The following is a 24,620-nucleotide window of genomic DNA, read 5'->3' on the forward strand; positions in this document are numbered from 1 at the left end:
ACCTGGCTAAGTTAGTTTTTTTTTATGCTTAAATATATATCTATACCTATCTATCTATCTATCTATCTATCTATCTATCTATCTATCTATCTATCTATCTATATGTCTGCTTATGTTATGAGTATACAGCTAGAATTAGTATAGGTAGTTGTGACCCACCTGATATGGATGCTGGGAACTGGTCTAGGGTCCTCTGAAAGAGCACCAATCTAGTAGTGACATGGGGCTGACTGTTATATGGTTGTTGTACCCATGAATTCATAGTACAGGCATTTTCTTCAGTGGAATAGCCACTGGTAAGTTGTCCTTAATCAAATACACAACCCTAATTAAATGCAGTGAAACACACACACACACAAGGGGGAAACTTGTTGGAAAAGTGATTGCTGGGAGGAGGAAGGGATGATGATAATGGAGAGCATATGACCAAAGTACATTTTATATAGAGAGAGCATATAAATAATACATTTTTTGTTTTTTGGTTATTCAAGACAAGGTTTCTCTGTGTAACAGTGCTGGTTGTTCTGGAATTCACTTTGTAGACCAGGTTGGTTGGCCTGGAACTCACAGATAACCGCCTGCCTCTGGCTCCTGAGATCAAAGGAGTGTGCTACCACACCCGACTATTTTATACTTTAATGAATTGTAAAACAACAACAACAACAAAAAACCTTTTAAAACAAACACACACAGGCTAAGTAAGTACTTTTAAACTTGCAAGGTTGTAGAAATGTGCAGTACCAGGAAACAACGGTTCATCTATGGCCACCAAAGGTCACAAGGCTCTGTGGTCAATGAGCCTCTAGTGAATGTAGTCAGGACAGGCATTCATTCAGGAGTTCTGGGAACTGTTAACTCCATGGAGTGTGGATCAAAGGGCCCATTCACTTGCAATCCGCCCAGCCCCATTCCTGGCCTCTTGTCATAGCCTCTGTTACAGAGGCACTGTGGAGGTCTGCCAGTCTGCAGAGGCATATGCCCTGACACCATGCCACATCCCTAATACTAAAAGGGAGCACTTGGGCATGGGATTCTCCAAGGCTTTCTAATGTACTTCTCTCTTGGAAATCCCTCCAGAGGATTTCTAGCGCTGCCCAATTAGTGTCTAGCAGTGAGCTTGCTTTCAGGCCCCTAAATCAGAAAAGCCCACCAGCAAGCCAAATTTTGCACTAGTCCCTAGGCAAACATTGGGGAACCGGTGAAAAGCAAATGTCACACAGGGTGCAGAATGGCATTACATCAACAAGACTGACTGTGTGTGATGGAGCTGTTTCTGGCCCTGCCCGAGGAGCTGCCTAAGCTTAGGTTGGGAGAGGAAAGGAGGAGCTAGAGTGAGGACTGGGATACTGCTCCCGTGATCCTGAGAACATTTTTCTCTCTGACACCTGCATCACATCAAGGGACTGCAAACGATAAGGTACTGGGAACTCTTAGGGGATCTGAGCATGCGTAATCCTCATAACTAAACCAGCTTTGTTTAAATAATCAACAAGCACTCACCTCCCTCCCTCCCTCTAAACACTTACAGCAGTGCCTAAGCCACTAATAGCACAATTCCAAAAATAATAACCTACCTCAGGACTTCACTCAGTGACCAAGACTGAGGCAAGTGTTTTGCACATATTCTTCACCGTTGAACCGTGTGATTGTGGGAATGTGACTTGCCTCTGGTACCCCAAACAAGAAAAATCACGTAAGGACTACCACACAAGTGCTTGAACAGGAAACAGTGTCAGGCCCCACACTTATACCTTTAATCCCAGCACTTGAGAGGCAGTGGCTAGCTGATTTCTGTACATTCAAAGCCAACCTGGTCTCTATACCAAGTTCAGGTCAGCTGTCTCAAAACAAAACAAAACCAAATAAAACAAACTAACAACAACAGCAAAACCCGTCAAATAGTAAACTAAATTTGCAGCCCTTAGATAAGCACATAGACTTGGAATCATCAACAACACCCTTTGTTTACACTGATGAAACACCTAACCTAAAACCACTATGCCAATCAGTTGATGGGTGATTCTAGATCTGAAGGAAACTACTATGGTGGTCCTTGTTCTGTAGGGTCCCAATGTTCCACAAATATAAAATGTGAGTATCTTGTAGAGGTGTGTCATGCACACATGTGGAGACCAGAAGACATTCATGGTGTCAGGCCTTCCTTCCATCTAGCTTTAGAGAAGGTCTGGTGTTCACTGGCCTGCTTCGGATGATTCTGGCTTAGTCTTCCATCTCCTAGTGCACACGGGTTACAGTGGTTTGTGCTAGTGGTTTTTCATGGATTCTTGCATCATAAGCACTTTATTCATCAAGCCACCTCCCCAGCACATGATTCTTTTCAGAAGAATAATGACCGCAGCAAAAAATTATATATAAACACCATGACTACTGAGACCCCAAGAGCTCCACAGTACTAGGCAGTGGACACACTTGGCCAAGGGTCAGACCTTAATAAACTGCTTCCACAAGGGTCCAAGAGGTGTTTTGCTTTTAATTTTTAAAAATATTTTTTGTTTAACACAGTATTTCACACAGCCCAGGTGGGCTTCAAGCTGTACGGCTGAGGTTAACTTTGAACATCTAATTCTCCTGTCTGTACCACCCAAGTCTCAGGATTGCAGGCATGCATGTACCATGCTTGGCTTCAAGAGATTTATTAGAAACCAAAGCATGACAAAAAATGATGAATGACAGTAACCATATTCTATCCGTCAAACGTCATTTGGTATTATGAAACTATCCTGTAGGAAACACTTGAGTTTTCAATTCCTAATGGGCTTCCTGAAGGATCTCCAATTCAGAACCTAACAAGAAATCATTCCACAGACTGGCTTTGAAAGTTCTGCTATTCTTACCCATGTCAGGTAACAACTCTCCTAAGGACAAGGTGAGTTTCCAAATTGATTAAGAGGGAAACAAATACACGGGCTGTGCCTGAGGTCCCAGAAAAGTTCCTCGAAGTGGTGGTAAAAGATGTCCAATGCAGGAGCCCAACTGTAGGTATCTCTTCACTATTTCTTCCTGCCGCCTCTCTCCTTGAGGGCCAAGTGGATGACAGCACCACTGGCCATGTTGTAGTAAGCCAGGGAGTTGGAATCCTTGATGAAAATGCCCTGGAATACAGACAAACATCTTAGGTATGACACCTGTCTTCGACTACTTCAATGCAGCCTCACACAACTGAGCTTAGCTGTTAATACTTCACCAATATGGATTCTGAAGGAAAGGCCAGGAGGTCAGTAGACTGTGGAACTTTGGTTTCTTCTAGAACACTTTTTTCCTTTCAACTGATATTAACAAACATAATGGCCGGGTGTTGGCGGCGCACGCCTTTAATCCCAGCACTTGGGAGGCAGAGACAGGCGGATCTCTGTGAGTTCGAGGCCAGTCTGGTCTACAAGAGCTAGTTCCAGGACAGCCTCCAAAGCCATAGAGAAACCCTGTCTCGAAAAACCAAAAAAACAACAAAAACAAACAAACAAACAAACATAATGGACCTTTAGTCAATACCTGGTTCAATTTTCAATTCCCCAAGATGCTAGCCATGACCAACTGCAAGGAACAGCTAACTTCTCAGGTCCTAAGACCTTTGGTGATTACCTAATTCAGCAGCCTCATTTTACAGAAGAGATGAGGCACCAGAAGACCTCCTCTGCAGAGAGGGCCAGGCTAAGATCACATCACTGGACCAACCAGTTGTAAAGGTTTTTAGACCCTACATCAGACTGTGCTGTCAGAATCCAGGACTGCCAGGTTCACCTGTCCCAGTATCCCAGCTGTATCATTTCTAGGATGGACTCAGATGGCCACATCCAGGTCTCTCTCCATCCTACTTTGTAACAGATTGTTTCTGGGATGACAGAGGTGTTGGAACCTAAGGGACAGAACTGGGGTTACCCTGGCTTACTTCATACTGTAGTTTCTGTTTCCCTGCAGGCATGCCTGTGGCTTCATGAATCTTCACTTTGATGACAGAGACCTGTGGAACCAAAGAAAGGTCATTCATTCCCTTGCTAAGACCAGCTGGAAAAAGCTGACTTAACCTGTTGGTTCCTAAGCACCTGTAACAATTGGGGATGGCAACACATACCTGGTCTGTGAGTGGCAGAGTGAAGACCAGCCCTTGCCCATTCAGCTTCCATTCTGTCTTATCTTGCATGTTAGGCACCTGCACTTTGATGGACACTGGACCCTGTAAAATGGAGTGTACATTATGCTTGGAGAGCCCCAAGTCAATGAGGAACTATGCTCTACTAACAGTGGGCCTACGCAAACAATAACTCCTGTCCCTCTGGACCATTTACTACTGATACTACTTGTGACACACTATGTAAGGCTTTGTTTCTTTTTTCTTTCTCTCTCTCTCTCTCTCTCTTTTTTTTTTTTTAGTTTTTTAGACAGGGTTTCATATGTAGCCCAGGTTGGTCTTAACCCTTCTGCCTCTAGAGTGCTGAGATTTTAAGTATATACTAATTACTATGCTCAGTTTCCTTTCTCTTCCTTAAATAGACCTGTCTTGCTTTCCAGTTAATATGGAACTAAGATGAAAACATTCTGCAACCCCAAGGATCAGTAGAATAAATAATGTGGTCTGTGAGGTACTGGGTTCACAACTCAGCTCCAGAGTGGACAAGACACCCGAGCTCAATGCTACTTGCCTGTGAAACAGGCTGCTGAGAATACTTTTAAACAGAGAATAGTCTGAACCTTTGGTAGGAAGAAACAGAGTCTGATGGTGGTGGCACACACCTTTAATCCCAGTACTCAGAAGGCAGAGGCAGGTGGATCTCTGTGAATTTGAGACCAGCCTAATCTACAGAGCGAGTTCTAGGACAGGCTGCAAAGCTACATAGAGAAACCCTGTCTCAAAACAAAAACAAAAAACAAAACAAAACAAAACAAAAAACAAAAAGAAAAAGAAAATAGACTATAGTCTTGGAAAAACTTTGTCAAATTTACGGGGCAAATCTAGTGGGAAATAGGATTCTTCTGTCTCTTCATTGAAGCCTAATGCTTTCCTAGGGACCAGCAGGCCAAGGTAGGATCCTTGTTCTAGAATGCCACCATATCCTACCCTAACAGGTAGCCTTGGCAGAGCTGGAGGCAGAACTGAATTTAAGAGCCGTGTCCAGGACTAGTACAGTGCTCCTGGCACTTCACTTAGCTGCATCTCCACACTGGATCCTAACGAGAGTCCATAGTACCAGAACCACTACCATCACTAGAACTTTCTGTTCTCCTAGCTGTTGACCTCACATTAAACACATACCCCAGAAGCTAACAGCATGGTAGGGGAACATAGCTGGAGCCTGGGCATCCCATGACGCTGCCAGATACTCCGGGGAGCAGTCAGCATTCTGGATCACAAACCTTGTTCCTGCGCAGGAACTCTTCCTCAGGCATGAGGCTGTCCTCGGTCTTGAGTTTCTTAGACGGAGGCTCATCTTCCATAGGAGGTGGGGGGTGCACAGGAGGCATTGGCGCTGGGGCTGGGACTGGAGCCACAGGTGGGGCAGGCACAAAGGCTGAAAGACAAGGTACAGCTACCCAATGAGTACAGAAAGGATTCAGAGGCCCAGGAGGCAGCGCTGGAAAGATTTTAAAGGCTTTGCTCCTTAGAGGTATGAAGTGCCTTGGGAGGCTTCCCAGATTAGGCAGCAGAGGACTAGAGGCAGGAAGATCAGCAAGACAAGAGTCAACTGTCAGGCTTCTGAGCCTGTCCAGGACCTGACCACCAAACATAGACACACTAGCTGTAGCTATGCCATCTTAGTTTCTTGTCTTCCTTTTTTTTTTTTGGTTTTACGAGACAGGGTTTCTCTGTATTGTTTTGGAGGCTCTCGGTCCAGCCCAGCCTCGAACTCACAGAGATCCGCCTGCCTTTGCCTCCCGAATGCTGGGATTAAAGGCGTGCGCCACCACCGCCCAGCTCTTGTCTTCCTTAATAACTATGGCTCCCAGTTCCTAGTTTGTATTTCCTCTGGATTGATACCCCGGTGGGAATAGTTGCCATGAAACCAGTCATGGAGTCAACCACTGTGGAGTGACCCAGCAGATGAAAACCACACTCAGACTGACCTGTTGGCACAATCATGGGAGGTGGGCGGGGTGCCATGATAGGAGGTGCAGCGGGAGGCATAGGTACCACATTGATCCTAGGTGCATGGATGATGGGTGGCATGGGGGCGATCACTGAGCCTGGGGGCAGCCGGACCACAGATGCCATGGGTGGCCGGGGCATGACAGGTACTGCAGACACAACAGTGGTACGAACTGGAGGCGGCATCTGAGGGTGGGAGGAGACCTATTAAGTCACAGAAAACCAAGGCTCAGCTTCAAAGGCACAACAACTGGCCATTCAGGATGGAGGTTGGACAGCTTGGATCACTGAGACTGAAGTCTCACATCAGGCCCAATAGAGCATCTTCCTGCTGAGTTCCAGGGCAATAATACTCTTTCCACGTGGGGCTTGGTGGTTCAGAACCAGCTCTTCATGACAGACAATACCATTGTCTTGACTTGATCTTCTGGATACAGGTCATCTGTTCTCAAAGACCCATTAAACCCACAGCCCTTGCCTCAAATCTGTTTTGTTACTTAGCTCACTCCCTATTCCAATTCTCCTCTGCAGTAGAAGACAAAAATAGAAGTTTGTTTCAACTTGACAAACTAGCTGTACTGCTGTACTCTGAAACAGTTACCGTTTCCAGACACTAGCATCATTCCACCATAAGGGCCAAAGTTGAGAACACTTGGCCACAGAGTGGCTTCTGACTCACCGCAGGTGGCCGGGGCACTGATGTGATGGGGGGTGCTGAGCTGGGGATATTGGTGGCTGAAGATGGTGGTGGCGGCTGCTGGGGAATTTCATTGGGCTTGCTAGGGCCAATTTTCTCCTTAGTGTCATCTTCTGGCACCAGGCCCTTTGCCTTATGGATGGCCTCAATCTGTTCCTGGAGGGTGATGTTGGCCTGGGCAGCCTGCTGGGTCCGGGCCATGCTGCCTGAATGGCCATCCCAAGTCACCTGCATGGGAATGCAAAGACACAGTTTGTCAGGACTCCTGGGACTGAGCCCACATGTAGGAGACAGAAAGCAGGGAAGGCACTAGGACTTGTGGAATTGCACCTTTTCCTCTGGCTTCTGGATCTCTTCTTCACCAATCTTCTTACCAATGGCTGTTTCTTCTACCCCAAAGATGTCAGTACGGCGTTCAGCCAACTGCTTTAAGCTGCTCTCGATATCCAGACCTGTGTACAGCAATAGAACGGAAAGAAAGGGAAGCTAACCCTGGTGCCCTTCTGAAAAGTCTGCAGCTTTCTGGAAATGGAGTGTGGAGGCTGGATCCACAGCACAGGCTGCCTCTCAGCTCTAACGTGTCCCTCACTCTGTCTGCTGAGGGTTGCCAGAGAAGCAGTAAGCCTAAAGACTGATAATTGTCCAACCCTTATTAACAGGAATAAAGACCCAGTCCCTAGCCCTTGGCAGCCCCCTTCCTATACTGCTGCATTTTTTGTTTTGTTTTTAAGGCAGAGTCTTTCTATACAGTGCTGACTGTTCTGGAATTTTCCATGTAGACTATGCTAGTCTCAAGTCACAGAGATCCACCTGCCTCTGCCTCCAGAATGCAGGGTTTAAAGGTATGTGCCACCATGCACAGCTCTATCTGTTGCTTTGGCTTTGGCAATAAGATTAGTGACTGCCACTCCAGGAAAGAGAATTTCAATTACAAGTCTGTCCAAGAGAGCAAATGACTTAAGTATCCCTCCCAGCTATTGCCCCTATCTTGTTAATGGAATTATAAACAGGCATGTGATAGCTGGTCAGTACCAGTCTTTGGAGGATTTCTTTTGCAATATCACAGGCTGCACCTTTCTCCCAAATTCTCACAGACCTCAACTGCTCTGTGTCTACATAAAGGAAGCTATGGGGTGGGAAGCTCCCCTCACCTGGTGCATAAACCTCATCATCACTCTGCTTCTCTCGGATGGAGCGATCCCGCTGCTCCAGCCAGCGGGGGTCAAGAAGCCCAATACGCATGTGCTCTTGCATTTTGCTGGCAGGAATCTTCTCCCCAGTGATGGGAGACACAAGATACTCATCAGGAGCAGGAGCTGGTGGAAGGGGCTTGGAAGCTAAAAGGAAACAGACATGTCTAAGTGAGAATTCAGGGTAGTGGCTGAGGTTAAGAAAGCAGTACATTCAAACATCATTTTCTGGAAACATCTCTTCAGTGCCACCTTTACACCAGAAACCTGCGACTGGAAATGACTACACTCTTGTTTCCTGCACCAGGAGGCTTGTAACATACAGGTCACCTCAAGCTCTCCTAGAAACTGCCCACCTGAAGAACACACAAGACCCTGCAGGACTTTCCTTAGCAGCATAAGGATTGAGAGGCAGGCCCTACCTTTGGGATCATAGTCCTTTCGCACAATGACTTGGTCTGGAGTTGGGGGCAGAGGTGGAGGCATGGGTGTCTCTGGGGGTGGAGGCACTTTCTGTCCTTCTTCTTCATCGTCTGAACCCTAAAAAGCAAAGCAGTAGCATAACTCAGATGAAAGAGCGTGTCCCCAAAGCTCAAGACTGTGGCAGCTCTCAGAGTGGCAAGGAGCCTTGGTCCCTGCAGCCAGCATCCATGTGCTAAGCCATCTGGAGCAGCTGAGGTCAACTGGCAGCAAGCCAAGCTATTTCCTCACAACATGAATGGGAGCATCAGGGACCATGGTGCTAACATTCCTCCCAGGCATTTCCAGAGGCTGGCACCAGGCGATCCCAAGAGGCCAAAGGCACTTAACACATAGAAGACGAATACAGGAGCCAAGTCAGCACTCAATGGTAGCTGCTCCCAGAGCAATGCTGGGAGGGAGAGAAAACGTCAATTCCCCCAGACACTGGGGCCCTTTCTTCTCAAGCTATACACAAATTCTTTCAGAGCAGAGAAAGCAGCTTGGCTCAGGATTCTGTGCCTACTTGGAGGACTGTGCTGGAAGAGGGTAAAAATGTCTGAAAAGACGTGTAGGTTACAATTAGGCAAGCTTGGGAACTAGTGATCCTTTAGGCCTAAGTGCTAGAAAGGCATCAAAACACAGGGTGATATGGCTCCCTAACAGGGCTGGTGGAGGGTGATATGGCTCCCTAACAGGGCTGCTGGAGGGTGGGTTGGGAGCAGGGATACCAAGCCACAGGGAAAGCAATAGATTATAAGGACAGCACAGCTCTCAGATCTTTCCTATGAATTCATATTTGTTGCTGGAACTGGAAACAGGATGGGTTGCCTGGGCTTAAACAGCAGCAGCAGCCAGTCTGGCCTTCTCTGGGACTCACAATTTTTTGGACAACCTTGGACTAGCAGAGCATCACCCAACCGCCTAGTCTCCTAGAAAGATCAGGTTAAAACCACCTGAGGATTTATTTACCTCATCCATGTCCTGTACTTGAGTATCCTGGTCCAGCTGGGAAGGAGGCTCCTCAGCTTTTTCTTGCTTCTCATCTTCCTCATCAGATTCAACTTCCATCTCCACCTCCTCACTTTCCCCAAACTTCTCATAGCGCTCCTGAATGAGGATTCGAGCTCCCAGTTCCTCTGGTGTTGTTGGGGGTGGGAAGTTCCCTAAAAGGGGTAAGATGGAGCCAAAAGCATTCTGAGTTGTATATGGTGGCAAGCAACTTCTATCCTAACACTTGGAAGGAAGGCTGAGGCAAGTGGATTTTCTGTAAGTTTATACAGTGAGTTCTAGGATAGCCAGGGCCACAGAGACCCAGGTGATGGTTATCCTTGGTTGTCAACTTGACTACATCTGGAATCAACTAAAACCCAAGCAGCAGGACCTGTGAGGGAATTTAAATCTGGGCCACACCTTCTGTTGGAAGCCAAGGAAGGAAGATTTTGCTCTCTGCCCATTTGCCCTGACTCTTGAGGTAAAGTCTGCCTAACCTGTTGCCGAGGCACTTTCCCTAGTCAGGATGCCAATGATACTGAAGACCGGCTAAGATATTCATTCACTATCCTGTACTTTGTCTGGTGACAGTCATTGTTAAACTAGCTAGACCACAGCCTGTAAGTCACTCTAATAAACTGCCCTTTTATATATACAGATTCATTCTATCAGTTCTGTTCCTCTAGAAAACCCTGATTAATATGCCCTGTCTCCTAAAAAAAAGAAAAAGAAAACAAACAAAAACAAGAAGGCATTCTTTGTCCTGTCTGTGAGCTCCCCGAAGACTAGGGAATTGTCTAATTTTATTATCTGCAGAGGACATCAGAGTCTAACATGGTAACCAGCTGTTGAACAGCATTTAACTTGGGCAAAAGAACAGAGGAAAAACCAGTAATGAAGCCCTGTTCCTGGCTCTGCTGCTCCCCAGGAACACCAGAGTTCCTGCAGGCATTCTCCTCCCGACCTACCTACCTTGCTCATTGGGCTGGAAATCCACTGTCTCCACCACCACAAAATCGTGCCAGTCGATCTGAGCATAGGCCACCCGCTCCTTCTCTTTCTCCTCTTCTTCCTTCTTCCTCTCACGTTCCTGGAATTTGGCCCATTCTACTCGATAGCACACCTGTGAGGGTAGACCATAGCAAGGTGTCTCCAATGAAGCTGCAGGGCATTGCCTTCAGACCAAGATGCTCACAGGGGAAACTTCCAGTGTTCCACCAGAGTTGGCAAAGGGCTCCAGGCTCACAGCAGCAAACTCTCTTGCAGTAAATGTGCATGAAAACCTAGTAAAGTGGTACTGTAAACCTTGTCAAGAACTAGTGGCTGCAAGTGTCATAGGCCCTAGGGGGAACGTATCCCCCTTCTTTTCCCCTTTTGCTAGTCATATTCTTAAAGTGTTCAAAGTTTATATCATGATTAGTTCTCAGCAGAGAAACTTTTTAAACTTTGTGGCAGTTAAAGCAGGGACTCTGCTCAAATGCAGAGACTGGTCGAATGCCAAGGATAAATGACAGTGGTGATGTGCAGTCCTTAGGAGGACATTCACATTACCCATTCCAAGGCTCAGTGAAGAAAGAACCAGAAGATGGGGAAATGCACAGCAAAAAGACATCTTCTGGACACAACAAAGCCTTTGTACTCATCAGCTCACTGCACCTGTGGCTACCTACACACTACTGGGCCCATTAGCGGTTCTCACAAATGGCGGATGGGCATTCCTCCTTGAGAGACTACTGGCAGTTAAGGGTGGCTTAGTAAGGGTGTCATTTTCTTCGGTGGTGTAGTCACTGATAAGTTGGCCACACTCCAGTAAATAATCTCTCACGCCACGTTTGTGTAAGCAACTCCAACAAACACAGTAGGTCACACAAAAGATGACATGAAAGGAGGTCCCCTTACTGAAAAGGGTTCCAGCGGAAGAGGCAAGGGAAATGAAAGAATAAGGGGAGGTGAAGGTGTCTAAAAAATAGCATATACTTGTATGAAGCTTTCAAAAGCTTTTTTTGGGGGGGGTACTTTGTTTTTGAGACAGAGTCTCACTCTGTAACCCTGAGTGGCCCTGAACTTATTCTGGGATTAGAGGTGAGACACTACACCTGACAAACACTTTAATCAAGAAGAAAACTTGGTATCTGCAAAAGCAGCCTAAAAGTCTAAAAAACAGTCATCTCACAGTTAAAACCAACCAGCACAAACCAATGTCTGCTCAATTGTGAGAACCTGGTGATTTCAAAAAGCACCTACTACCCTCTCACCCAAGGACCTGCTCGGGAGGTAAGTTTCTGCCTAAAGTAGGGAAGAGAAACTTGCTAAACTTCTGGTTGGCCTCTGTAGTCACCATAAGGCCTTTCTTCTCAGAACCCTACAACTAGGTCCAGGCTGACTACCCCTTTCCAGAGATCTTTGGGACCAGAAGTGTGTCTAATTTTGGAATATTTTCATATACACAATGAATGAGATGCACCAGATGTCTAAACCTGAAGGTCATTACTTTCTATATTAACCTCATATACATGGCCTGAAGGTTAATTTTATACAATGATAGTATACCTGCATTTTGAAAGTGACCTATCACATGAGGTCAGATGTGGAATTTGAATTTCTAGTGTCATGTAGGCACTACATGTTTTGGATTTCAAATTAGGGAAGGCCAACCTGTACTGACTCAAAGACGGTTTCTAAACAAAACAAAACCCACGCAAAGAACCTGCTGCACTGGTGCCTGGTAGGGAAAGCCTGTGTTTACCTGGTCTAAAACTTGTCGGGGATTTTCAGCCTCTTTCTTGAGCTTTGCAAATAAGCCTTTGGGTGGAATCAGGATCTGAAAGAGATTAGAGCAACTATCAGCATATCACAGTATGAAACAGAGGCAGCCTTGCTGGTCCATCACAGGATCTAAGAGGTTGATTCCCAACCACAATCCCAGATCTACATGTCGACTTTACACAAGTTATTTAACAACTAGAACTTGCCTTTTCCAAATGTCCATACCACTACTTTAGAGAAGGCCATTTCCAGGATTCCCAGTAAAGTATGCAAACCATTAGCAGGTTACCCAGAACATGCTACATGACGCTACATTAAGTGACAATGATGTGCTCCTATCATTTTGAAAATGTTATTCAGTCCTCCTCTGCTGTCCTGCTCAAGACCACAACCACTTCCTCCCTACTTTCTAGTATTTCCATACCCTGCCTTCTGATTTACAGTGTGTATATATATATACACACACACATATATATATATATATCCACCTGAACCACCTCCTAGACACCTGATCTGTATTCTCCACCCAACTAAGAATTTGTCTTCAATAGAACCCCAATGTCTAATGTGCATTACTAACAAAAGGAACACTGAATGCCTTTATTCAAACAACCACTCCAATTGTCCCAGCAATATCTACTTCTACTCACAAAGCAGTGCAATTTTTTACCTTGCCCTGCCCTTGTACCTTTATCCCTACAATCTACCTGCTAGAAGTTTTTCATGGGTGGACAACATTACTTTCAAGTTATGAGTCAATGCCAAAATTCAAATTTAGAGGAAGAAACACAAAAGTAACAATATAGACACTAAGCACTTCTAACTATGGAAGCAGTTCAAATTGAACACAGGCTTTACTCAGAACTGATACTATGGGGCTGAAGAGATTGCAATGGCTGTTCTTCAGAGGACCTGGGTTCAAATCCCAGCACCTATATGGTGGCTCACACCATCTGTAACTCTAGTTCCAGGGGATCTGATGGCCTCTTCGGATCGCCATGGCACCAGGCACAGGAGTGGTGCAGAGATACTCACACAGTCAAAACGCTCATACATGCAAAATAAAAGTAAATAAAACAAATTGAAAAATCCTCAAAAACCTGGTACTGTATACTTACTTTGACTTTCAGTCACTGTTCTGTTAGCTTCTAGACTCAAAAGACAAGTTTTTATATTTTTAATTTTATACTTAGAACTAGTCCTTATGAGTCCTTTCAATTTAGATCTTTAACACTATTTGTAAATATTAAGAACAGATGTGTAGTTCATTCCACTAAAAGGGAAAACAAGAAAAATCCTTGGGTGTTTGCACATAAAAGATCCAACCACCAACTAACTGTTCGTTTCTCAGGGTTAGTATCTTCATTCATCTGGAAAACATGGTCTCTAAAAGATGATCTTGTGCCAGGCAGTGGTGGCACACGTCTTAATCCCAGTACTCAGGAGGCAGAGGCAGGTGGATCTCTGTGAGTTTGAGGCCAGCCTGGTCAAAGAACAAGTTCCAGGACAGCCAGGACTACACGGAGAAACCCTGTTCCCCAAAAAACAAAAAACAAACAAACAAAGCAGTTTCAATCTGTAGTTCAGGTTATACATCACCAGAGCCCAATGGGAAGATGCTGCATGTTTTCAATGTTAGTAAACTCATAATGAATTTTTCCTAGTGTAAGCTACTCCAAAGGGTAAAAATAACAAAGGTTATAATGCTTACTAACTTGAGATCATAGAGATTATGAATGACTTCACATTTCATTCTTTTTTTTTTTTTGTCTCTTTTTACCCCCAGTGCTGGACTCAGGGCCTTACATATGTTAGAAAGTATTCTATCCCTGTGGTATAGCTGTAGATCCATGAATTCATCTTTCTTAGCCTGTTTCTACTCATGAAAGTTGTGGAAACATCACTAGAGTTTTGCAAGGTTAAATTCAATAATAAGAAACAACTGGTAAGAGCTTGCTTCTCAGGTCATACGTAGACAAGTGAAATGTACATACGCCTAATAGCAGCTAGTGTTACCTAGTCTTGTCAGACAGCAGAGGGTCACCTAATAATAACACTTATTATAAACACATCTCTGTAATAACAAGATTTAAAGAGAGAACGATGAAAGCTGTGTGTGGGGACCCATGCCTTTAATCCCGGAGACAAAAGAATCTCTAAGTTTTAGGCCAGATTGGCCCTCACAGTAAGCTCAAGGTCAGCCAGGGTTAGAGTTACACAGTGAGACCCTGTCTTAAAAAAACTAACAATAGAAATCAAGAGTTACAGCCAAAAGCACACACTATGCAAACCCAATATACTAAGTTTGATTCTCAGTGGAAGAACTGAACACTGTTCTCTGACTCCAAGTGTGTTCCACGGCAAGGCACAAAAGCAACTCCAGTCTTTTACACACACACACACACACACACACACACACACACACACACACACACACACACACACCCTCCCTCCCCCCCTCTCCCCCTCTCTCTCTCCTTTTACATTAAGTTGGGATTCACATTTCCCCAGATACCCCACAAAGCAGGTGCCCTTGCTGACAGAGTGAATGCTGTACCCCAGTGGTGAGACACTACCCTCTGCCCTGACCCAGCACCTTGGTATACTGCTCCACCAGCTTTGTGAAGTAGTTGAAGAGGCTGTGCTGCGGGCGGAGAAAGTCAAACTGGTAGTTTCGCTGCTCTTTTTGCATCAGCTGGGTCAGAAACTGGCGCCCATTCCTGGCCACAAACTGAGCTGTCAGCTTCACTACATCCAGGTCAAAGGCTGAGATGGAGGGAGGATCAGCGATGAACTCAAACTCAGGAGGGGGCTCCTTCGGTACTATGGTCTCTTGGATCACCTGGGCTTGGACCTAAGACAGAGTGTAGAACAAGAACAGAACAGAAGTAAACTAACTCCACACAATGTCCAAAGACTCCAATGTTTTATTAATTGTGAGCATCACTAGGACTTGCTATTAAGACTGGCAACCAAGAGCATTGGTGTCTCACCCAATTATGCCTTAACTCCCTAATCTGTTTTAAATATCTACATCTATGATCCCATCCTGAAATCAAAGGCCTAAAGAGATGGCAAAATAAACAGGAAATAGGCTGTAAAATCTAACTTAAGAGGCTGTACCATAAGGCCCAGGTGCATGTGTGTGCATGTATGTGTGTGTGTGGTGAATCCCACTGCATAAAGTTCATCAATGACCTCCAAGAGGACCATGAAGCAGACAGAAAACTGTGAATGCTTTTTATAAATGAGAAACTTAGGCCCTACAAGCCACAATTGAAATGCAAAGTCTTCAAACATGACTTCAACTTTTATTTCTCAAAGGTAAACAAAATGCTGCTTTTCCCACAAAAGTCTGGGAATGGTGCAAAATGAAGAGACCAGGCCAGTTCTACAAAGTAGACAAACTGCATTGGCACTTCCCGTCTTCACTGACATTTTTGATTGTCCCTAGTTCTGGCTTCAACACTCCTGGGCCCCAATAGCACAAATTGGGTATCTGAATAGCCCAAACAAAAGGGAAGAAATGGCACAAGGCTACATTACCTCCCTTAGCTCCTCCAGGTCACAATTTGATTTCATATTATAACTAACTCTTACTCCGTGGATTAATAATTCTTATTTGGACAAACCTCAGCTTTGCCATCTGTTACACAGTTGTTCTGTTGGGCTTTTCATGATCTGAACCCAGAGCACAGAGCTTGACCAACCAGTGCTCAAAAAGTGCTATGTATCATCAATGCTTCTGGAAATGAGAGTAATTTTACTTTCGTTCATGGTGGCTATGACTGTGGACAGCAGATATGCCCACCCACCTTATTTTCTCCTTAACCCACAAAGAGGAATGGGCTCCAAACCTTCTGGGGCAGCTGTTGCTGGGTGGCTTGCTGCTGCTGCTGCATGACCTTGGGGATGGCAGCTGAGGGTTCCTGAGCCTTCCCCTCCTTAAACTCGCTGACCTTGTGGCGGTAGTAGGCATGGTAAGGGTCATTGGGATTTAAAAAGTTGAACTTGGGGTTGTTGATCTCATTCTGTCGGATCCTGGCTTCAAATTCAGGCCCATTTCTGGGGGGAGAAAAATTAACACACCAAATAATGAATACCACAACCTTTGGGCCTACTCAATCCAAACCTCCATCCGTTTCAACATCTGTGCCACCACCCACTCACCAAACCAGTTCTCCCCTCAGGAGACCAGGGTTCTCCTTGAGTATCTAGAAATCAGCAGTTAGTGCCAGCTGCCAAAGTGGACCTGGCTGCTCCCACCAGTCATCCCTTAGTTCTGCTGCCACTTCTGTAACACCCACAACAGCTGAGTGATTGCTCTTCTTCTTGGAATAAAATGTTTTTGGCGGAGGATGTGGCACGATTGTAGAGTGCTTGTCTAATGTGCACAAGGCCCTTGATTTGGTTCGCAGCTCCACAAAACAAAAAACTCAACAGCTAATAGTACCTTGTCCAAATACTGCCTAAAGTAACTTCATTTATTACTGGGAGGCCCACAAAGAAAAAACTATTCTGTAAGGTTTAGAATGCTCTGCAAGATTTATATATTCTGTGTAGATGGAACATAAGACCATGGTGCAATGGCTCAGTAGGTGAAGGCGCTTGTTGACAAGATGAACGACCTGAGGTTTGATCTTTCTGATTCCACGTGGTAAAAGGAAAGAATGGACTCTCACAAGCTGTACTCTGATGTGTGTGTGTGTGTGTACACATGCACATATATATATGGTACCCTCTTCTGGCGTGCAGGAATACATGCAAACAAACAAACAAAAAAAACACTATATGTAATAAATCTTCAAAACAAAAGACTAGCTACCACAACAATCTGTGACATCCATGACACAGACTGTAAAATGTGGTGATATCTTTCTTGCACAAATAAAGGCTGTCTGGGGGTCAGAGAATAGAGCTTGTCACTAACTAACCATAGAGATCTGGAGGCCTATATAGACAAGCAGGACGTGATGTAGCTGGGCAGAATCAGTATATAAGTAGGAACATACAGGAAATCGCTCTCTTCTCTGTGAACACACTGAGCAGTCGACATGTAGGAGTAAGCAGTCCCTGGACCTTTCTCCAGTAAGATAAGGCCACAAGGAAATACATAGATTAGTAGTTATGGGTTAATAATTAAGTCTGAGCTAACCAATAAGAAACCACAGCCAACGGCCAACAGATTCATAATTAATATGTCTTGTGTGTTCATTTGGGGTTGATGCGGCTATGAGAAAAGGCTAGCAGGAAGAGTTCATGTTACAACAGAAGGTCTATCCTCTAGCAAGTTCTGTTCACACCCTGTAGCTTGACTAACACCACGAGGTCTCAACTGACTGCGCATTAGTCCAACCACAACCTCATGCTTTGGAAAGAAGCATTTTCCTACCACACTATGCAAAGTAAACCACACACAGCAGGATGGACACAGATTTGGGTCCTCTTAAATCAGGTCACAATGCCTGAAAAATGCTCAGGGAGACTAATGGCTTCTAGAAAAGGGGGGGTCTGGGTTGTCTCTTCCAGTGCTGCCTAAGCCACAGCCTCTACACATCAGGGAACAGTTAGAAAGATGTAAAGAGAAGGCAGATGTACTTATTCCAAGAAATTTCAGTGTTCTAAGTTGGGTTACTACTAATTTTAGAATTAGATCCTCCAACACAAGGAATAGATTTCAGCAAAAAAGCCTGACTCTGACTAAGCCCAGCTGGCGGGGCTTTTTAAAGGTAATTTCCAATTTAGCTTTTTGACAGGAAAACGCAGGACTGCAAAGACCTATCTACAGAGAAAAAGTTCTTTTTAGTCAGATTTGTGTGCAGATACCCATTGCCTATTCCTGAGTACCCGGCTAAGCAGAGCAGACCTGAATATCAGCTCTCTCCCAGAGCAAGCATGCAAAAACCAAGCTCAGATTTTATTTACAGTTTCTGAAAGAGACTCTCTGTGTGTGTGTGTGTGTGTGTGTGTGTGTGTGTGTGTGTGTACATGGGTATCCTCATTAGTGCTCACATGGAGACCAGAGGTTGACATTGGGTAACCTCCTCTATCATCTTCAACCTTATTTTTTTGAAACAGGGTCCTTGTACTGAGCCCGGGCTCATCATTATGGTTAGACAGTCTGGCCAGCCAGTGAGCCCTAAGAATTTGCCTATCTTCACCCCCCAACATACACTATACTTTTATGTGGGTGCTAAGTCCCAATGCTATATAGCATGCATTTTACCTACTGAGCCATTACAAGTTCAGATTTTAGAATGCCATGGTAAAAAACCCACTTAGAAACATGGTGGAGTTTTTACATTACTAGAGATACAAATTGTATCCTTGTACATAAGGATATACACCCAACTCCATCACCAAGCTATACAATCAACCCTTGTATTTTTTTAAAGACAAGCTCCTGGTTTTAGTTGATCTGAAACTCACATTGTAAACCAGGCTGGCCTTGAACTCACAGAAATCCACCTCATACATTATGGGACTTAAAGATATGAGCCACAATTGGCTCTAATCCATTTTGTTTTCCTTTTTCTTTAAAAAAAAGGTGGTATGTTTACTCTGGTTGTGAGTTGCCTGACCTGTGCTGGGAATCAAATTCAGGTTTTCGATAGAACAGAAAGTGGTCTCAACTTCTGAGCACTTTTCCAGCTCTACTTCTTTTTTGAAATAGAGCCCACCATGTAGCCAGGCTAGTTTCCAACTTCTTTCAGCAGTCTCTCTAGCACAGGATTACAATTGGGCATCATTATACCACTGATGGGGCTTTCTTTTTAAGAGAATTTAGTTAGTCCCGTTGAGCTTTTTTGTCTGTAGCAGCAGAGGATGACACAATTATTGGAAAGCTACTTGAGAAATTGAGATGTTTCCAAGTGCATACATATACGCACACATGTCCATCCCTGTCTTCAGAATACATCACCACACTGGCCCCACCTTAGTTTTTGAGGGAAGGAACAGGTCTCTAATCAAATCTGAAGCACATGGACTTGCTAGACTACTAGCCAGGCTCCGGGAATCTGCTAGTCTCCATTCTCCAGAACCGAGGTTTCCAGATGTAGGTATTGCTAAATCTTGCTTTTACGTGGACGCCAGGAATACAAACTCAAGTCTTTGTACTTTCAGGATAGGCACTTTACTCAACTGAGCTATCCCCCAGCCCCCAGCATCTTTTCTTTAGTGCTCTCTTAGCAACTCATGTTTCACATGGAATTTTCTTCTAAAGAAACCATCTAAGAGGGAAAGACAACGTTCAAACTCCTCTTACACCTTCACTGATCAATCTGGAACACTGGAAACAATCTAAAGAAAACAGCCTGAACACCTTGCATCCTCTCTATAGAAAACATGCAGCATGAGGGAAATCATGGAGTAATATAAGAAATGTTGACAAATTTAGCATGCAAGGAAAATCAAAACATGACAGTACTTGCGCTAGCAGTACTGGAATTGTCCCAACAGTTAAGACTGTACTTATTGCTTATGCAACACCCTTTCCCTAATTATTAAAATCACAGAAAAAAGGGGGGAAGGCATTAAGGTTGCTATGAAACATTAGCCAAATAAACATCCAATGCCCTAATCTTAGGTAGCTTTTAAGTGAAAATCCAAGTTAATTAAAGCCCTTAAAGTGACATGAACTCTCATGGAGTGGACAACTGTGAAAGATGTCAATCAGAATCTCTTTTGATATTTCACTAGATTAAGAAATTGGGAAAGAAGCATCTATTAAATAATACAAAGTAGTAGAGATGTTGCCTCAGGGGAGTGACTGACTATAAGTGTGGGCCTCATTTGGCACATGCCTCTGGACACTGTTCAGGACCAAGTAGTGCTGCCATGTAAGAAGCAATCTAGTTCAAGAAAAGCCAGAAATCCAGACAGATTATGAAATTCCCCTTGTTTTTAAGTGTGGAAACAGGAATTTTTAAAAAAAGATTCTAAGGACAAACAAAACATCTGTAGACTGGATATATCTGTGGATTGCCAAAAGAATACTTTATAACTGCCCTAAGGCAGGGAATGTGTTGACCTTTGGAGCCAAGTGGTCCTAAGGATGTAGAATCAGGATGCTGGGAGGAACCCTGACCAATTTTCACCTCACCCAGGAAGATAACTAAATGTTTATAACATAACTGGGCTTGACTCATCTGTAAATGATCACTTGAGGCCTGTGGAAAAGTAGTCCTTACAGTGAGAATGATCAACGTTGCTTTCTGTTTCCTCTGGCCAGCAGCTCACACCACCAGTTAAGAGAAGCGACCAGGCTCTCGGCCTTAGCACCATCTTTCCTTGTCACTCCTGCGCCACGAGAGCGAAGTGGAGGAAGAAGCGAATGCGCAGGCTGAAGCGCAAGAGAAGAGGCCGCAGAGGTCCAAGTGAGCCGGCGGGCTGCCAGAGGCCGGGCTGGGAGCCGGTACAAGCTGTTGGACTGTGTGCTGCTGCCAGCATAAGTCTGCTCGCAGAGACACCGCCTCCAGGACTGCTGCCTTTCTCACAACCTACAACCCTGACAGTCCCGCTGGGCCTGCGGTGTCCTGGACTCCCTCTGTTCTCACTGGCCAAGTGTAACCCGGTATACAATAAACCATCTTTCTCGCTGTCTTTAAAAAAAAAAAAAGAGAAGCTACCAGGAACTTCCTCAGGCTTGTTCTGGAAGCATAAACTCCTGGAGACTACACAGCTGAGTACGGCTCTCATTGTGGTTACTGTTGTGGTATTATCAAAGACACCAATCCTGTCTATTGCCTACCTCACTGCCCTACTGTGGTTTTGGACGAACAAGCCTAAGTCAGAGCCTCTATAAAACCACATGCTGCCCTTATGCTGATTCAAAAGCTCTTTATACTACAATCTTCCCCAACCTACTATACAAACAGTTGTTACCTGGCCACGAAACTGGCAGTCTTGTCAACGATATTCCTGACCTCTGGAGGAGGGTAAATGATCCCTACCACCGGTTTGGAAGGGGTGGATTCCTCCTTTGATGATGCTTCTTCTTCAGCTGGCTGTGAAAACAGAAAAAGGAAATAGGATCTTCAAGTTCCTGATTTGGGTATCATAAACTCTGTATCAGGCCCCAGCATTTCTCCATAATATGACCAACAAGAGTCTGTTGCAGACTTCTTATATGTACTTATGAAGTCATTCCTAAGAATTAGGGAAAACAATGGCTTCCTTGGTTCTCCTTTAGACAGACATCTGGTGTCATCAGATACACATTTTCTGTTTACTTGCCAAAGAGTTAGGGCTCAAATTCAGAGCCTTACACACATACAGAGCTAAGCAAGGTACTGAACTATATATCCTTAGCCTCCAAATCTGAATGTAACCCAATGTCCATATGATTTAGACTCAGGGATGCTGACCACAATCTAAGAAACAAGAATTCAAAAGGCCATGTCTTTAGCCCTGAACCTAGTACTATGTCTCACACAGAACACTTAGTGATTGCCTGTTACCAAGCAGGAAAGTTACTGGGCAGCAGTGGTGCACGCCTTTAATTCCAGCACTCGGGAGACAGAGGCAGGCAGATCTCTGTGAGTTCAAGACCAGCCTGGTCTAAAGAGTGAGTTCCAGGATAACCTCCAAACTCACAGAGAAACCCTGTCTCGAAAAACCAAACAAGCAAAGAAAAGCAGCAGCAGAAGCAGTAAAACCAGAGAGCAGACCAGTGGTTTAATGGGTTTACCCTGCATGAGGTCCTAGGTTCTATACTCAGCACAAATAGAAATAAAGAGAAAAGAAGAAAAAGTCTGGCTGATAGCTCATTCTGTCTTGGCTGTCCATTTTTCTATACATCCATTCCATAAACCTAGCCACTGTTAAATGGATAAATGGTTTGTGGAGCTTCAACAGAGTTCAACACCAATGGTTCTGTAATGTTTTATCCCTGGTACTTTATCCACCAGCTTCTTCCTCTCAGTTAAGAGCTGGGCTCTCCAGGCCTTCATGCTCCTTTGGGCTGCTGTTTTCCCTGTTCTTCCTCTGGCAGGTGAACATACCAAGTTACTATTTCATCTTCTATCTGATTCATTTACTTCAAGTATTCTTTTCATTTGTTTGAGACAGTGCTTCTTTGTGTAGCACTTCTGACTGTCCTGGAACTCGCTCTGTAGACCAGGCTGGCCTCAAACTCACAGAGATCCACCTGCCTCTGCCTCCCGAGCACTCATTTCAAATATTCTTAGCAAAGTAAAAAATACTGTCTAAAGTCAACTACAGCTGCAGGAGCCTCTATGTCTTCTGGTTTATGTATTTTACCTATAGCACTGGAAACCTCTAAACCTGTCGGATATGACTCCTTGGGGATCGAATGACCCTTCTTTCACAGGGGTCATCTAAGACAGTCCTACATTATCAGATATTTACAATTAATGACAGCAGCAAAATTATAGTTATGAAATAGCAATGAAAATAACTTTATGGATTGGGGTCATGAAAAAGAACTGTATTAAAGGGTCGAAGAATTAGGAAAGTCAAGAATCACTGCTCTAAACATATGGTTTATAATTTCTTCTCAGTGTTCACACTGTCTTCACCCAGACACCCTTGAAAACTATGTTCTACACTTCCTTTCCTACTTTAGGCTGAAAAATTCTGCCTAAATCAATCTCCCAGGTAACTCTTGAATGCCAACAAGCTTGAGACTGAACAGACCCCAAGGTACTTTCATCTCTAACCTAGAATGGTTTTCCAGTCACATAAGCCAGAAATCCTAAATAAATATTCATCAAACACAAAGTACATGTCAGGCACTTGGACTGTATTAACTCTTAGGATCCTGATGACAACCTTGAATAGGTATTCTTATTCCCATATTACAGACAACAGGGGAAATAACGAACTTGTGCCTGTCCCCACAGGCAGAATCATGGATTCTAGCACACCATTGGCTGGAGAACCTATGTCATCAGTCATTCCGTGACAATCACATGCCCACTCCTCTTGCCCTAATCTAGATCAGACCCTCAGTGTCTTTTGAATACCATAACTATTTCTCTTCCCTCTCTCTTTACATCAGTGTAAGCCTAAATTTTTTGAAACACAAATGATGTCACTATCCAGCTTAAATGTTTCCCACTGTCTTCAAGGACATATTCAAATCCTAATTGCATCTCCTACCACCATTCTCCCAAACCTGCATTTGAGCCACACGCGTTATGCACCATTGCCAAAAGAGGGACCATCTGATTCCTACTTTGGTGGTTTTGTAACTATTATTTGGTATCACCTTGTCTGTTTTCCCCCAGTGTCAAGGAAAATGCACATAGGCACACAAATACACACTAGTTGGGAGTAAGAGCCCAAAGCAATAAGCACATAGTATGTACCTGATAATGCATGTTGAATAAATAATTTCCTTTCCCCATCATTGTTTTTTCGAGACAGGGTTTCTCTGTATTGCTTCCCCATCACTCTTCATTCTTCTAAAATAGCCACTCACCTCTCACTCCTGTGGACTTCCCTTACATTTATTAAGCAATGCTGATTAAATTCATGGCTTATTTATATTCAACTTAGCTACAATTGTTTACCCACATACTTCCTCCTCAGCTGTTTGTGAGCGTTGGGGGTCTCACCCTGTATAGTCCACGCTAGTACTCAATTATCGATCTTCCTGCCTCAAACTCACAAAGGCTGGGATTTCTGATGTGTGTCATGTGCCCAGCTTTTAATGGTTGCCTGACATTTATCATTACACTGACCCAGACAATAACCACTGGGTATCTGTGCCTATCTATATTTTCAATACTCTGGGCTCTCCTAAGGCAGGAGTTATGCCACGTTCATTCTGTCACGATGAAGACTGGCACCTTGTCTGGTTTAGGGAAAGCACCTCGAAGGTGTTTAAAACAAACAAACAACAACAAAAAAAAAAACAGGCTAGGAAATTAGAGATTACTAGACAAAGGCTAAGCGACTGGTAGGCCCAACGCTTCTCACGTTTTAACGGACTAACTTGGGAAATGGCTAAAATACATATTCCTCCTCAGGTTCTAACAAGCCCCCAGGTGAAGACGGGGCTGTAAGTCCGCGGGCTACTTTGAGAATTCCGGTTCCAGGGAGTTTGGGGGGACCGGACAGCAGCGCAGCGCGCTGGCTCCTGGGACTTGCAGTTCTCCGAGTCCTCCGGGGCAGCCCGAACGCGAGTGCCGCAGCGCCCGCGCGGGAGGGGAGGGACCAGGCCTACCCCGGCTTGCAGGCTCAGGAGCTCGGGGCGCCGTACCTGTTTGGGGTCTGTGGCTACTGGCGGCGGCGGAGGCACCGCCTGCACGGGTCCGGCCGGCATGACTGCGACGCTCAGGGCTGCCAGTCCGCCTCACGGCGACAACCGATGCAGCGGCAAGGTCGAGGTCCCCACACGAAGGCTTCAACGCAACGGCAAGATGGCGGCGACCCAGAGAAAAGCCGC

At 44.7% G+C, this 24,620-nt stretch overlaps 1 protein-coding gene across 2 annotated transcripts; it reads right to left on the reverse strand.

Annotated features, from left to right (window-relative positions):
- Positions 1–2,471: 2,471 nt before the first annotated feature.
- Positions 2,472–24,617, reverse strand: Sf3a1 (splicing factor 3a subunit 1). 2 transcript variants are annotated; one of them, XM_040746816.1, is made up of 16 exons: positions 24,435–24,617; positions 21,092–21,213; positions 16,063–16,270; positions 14,802–15,059; positions 12,186–12,260; positions 10,412–10,562; positions 9,419–9,612; positions 8,410–8,527; positions 7,949–8,134; positions 7,128–7,249; positions 6,780–7,025; positions 6,079–6,286; positions 5,371–5,525; positions 4,091–4,192; positions 3,908–3,979; positions 2,472–3,113 (listed from the first exon to the last, which is right to left on the reverse strand). In XM_040746816.1, exons 1-16 carry the CDS (start codon positions 24,495–24,497, stop codon positions 3,012–3,014), a joined length of 2,382 nt encoding a protein of 793 aa, XP_040602750.1. In that variant the 5' UTR covers positions 24,498–24,617; the 3' UTR covers positions 2,472–3,011. The 2 variants fall into 2 exon arrangements, with proteins under 2 accessions (XP_040602750.1, XP_040602749.1); XM_040746815.1 differs by having other exon boundaries at positions 6,079–6,304.
- Positions 24,618–24,620: the final 3 nt, after the last annotated feature.

Source organism: Mesocricetus auratus, unplaced genomic scaffold, assembly GCF_017639785.1.
Source record: "Mesocricetus auratus isolate SY011 unplaced genomic scaffold, BCM_Maur_2.0 Super-Scaffold_100006, whole genome shotgun sequence".
In the NCBI taxonomy this organism is placed as follows: domain Eukaryota; kingdom Metazoa; phylum Chordata; class Mammalia; order Rodentia; family Cricetidae; genus Mesocricetus; species Mesocricetus auratus.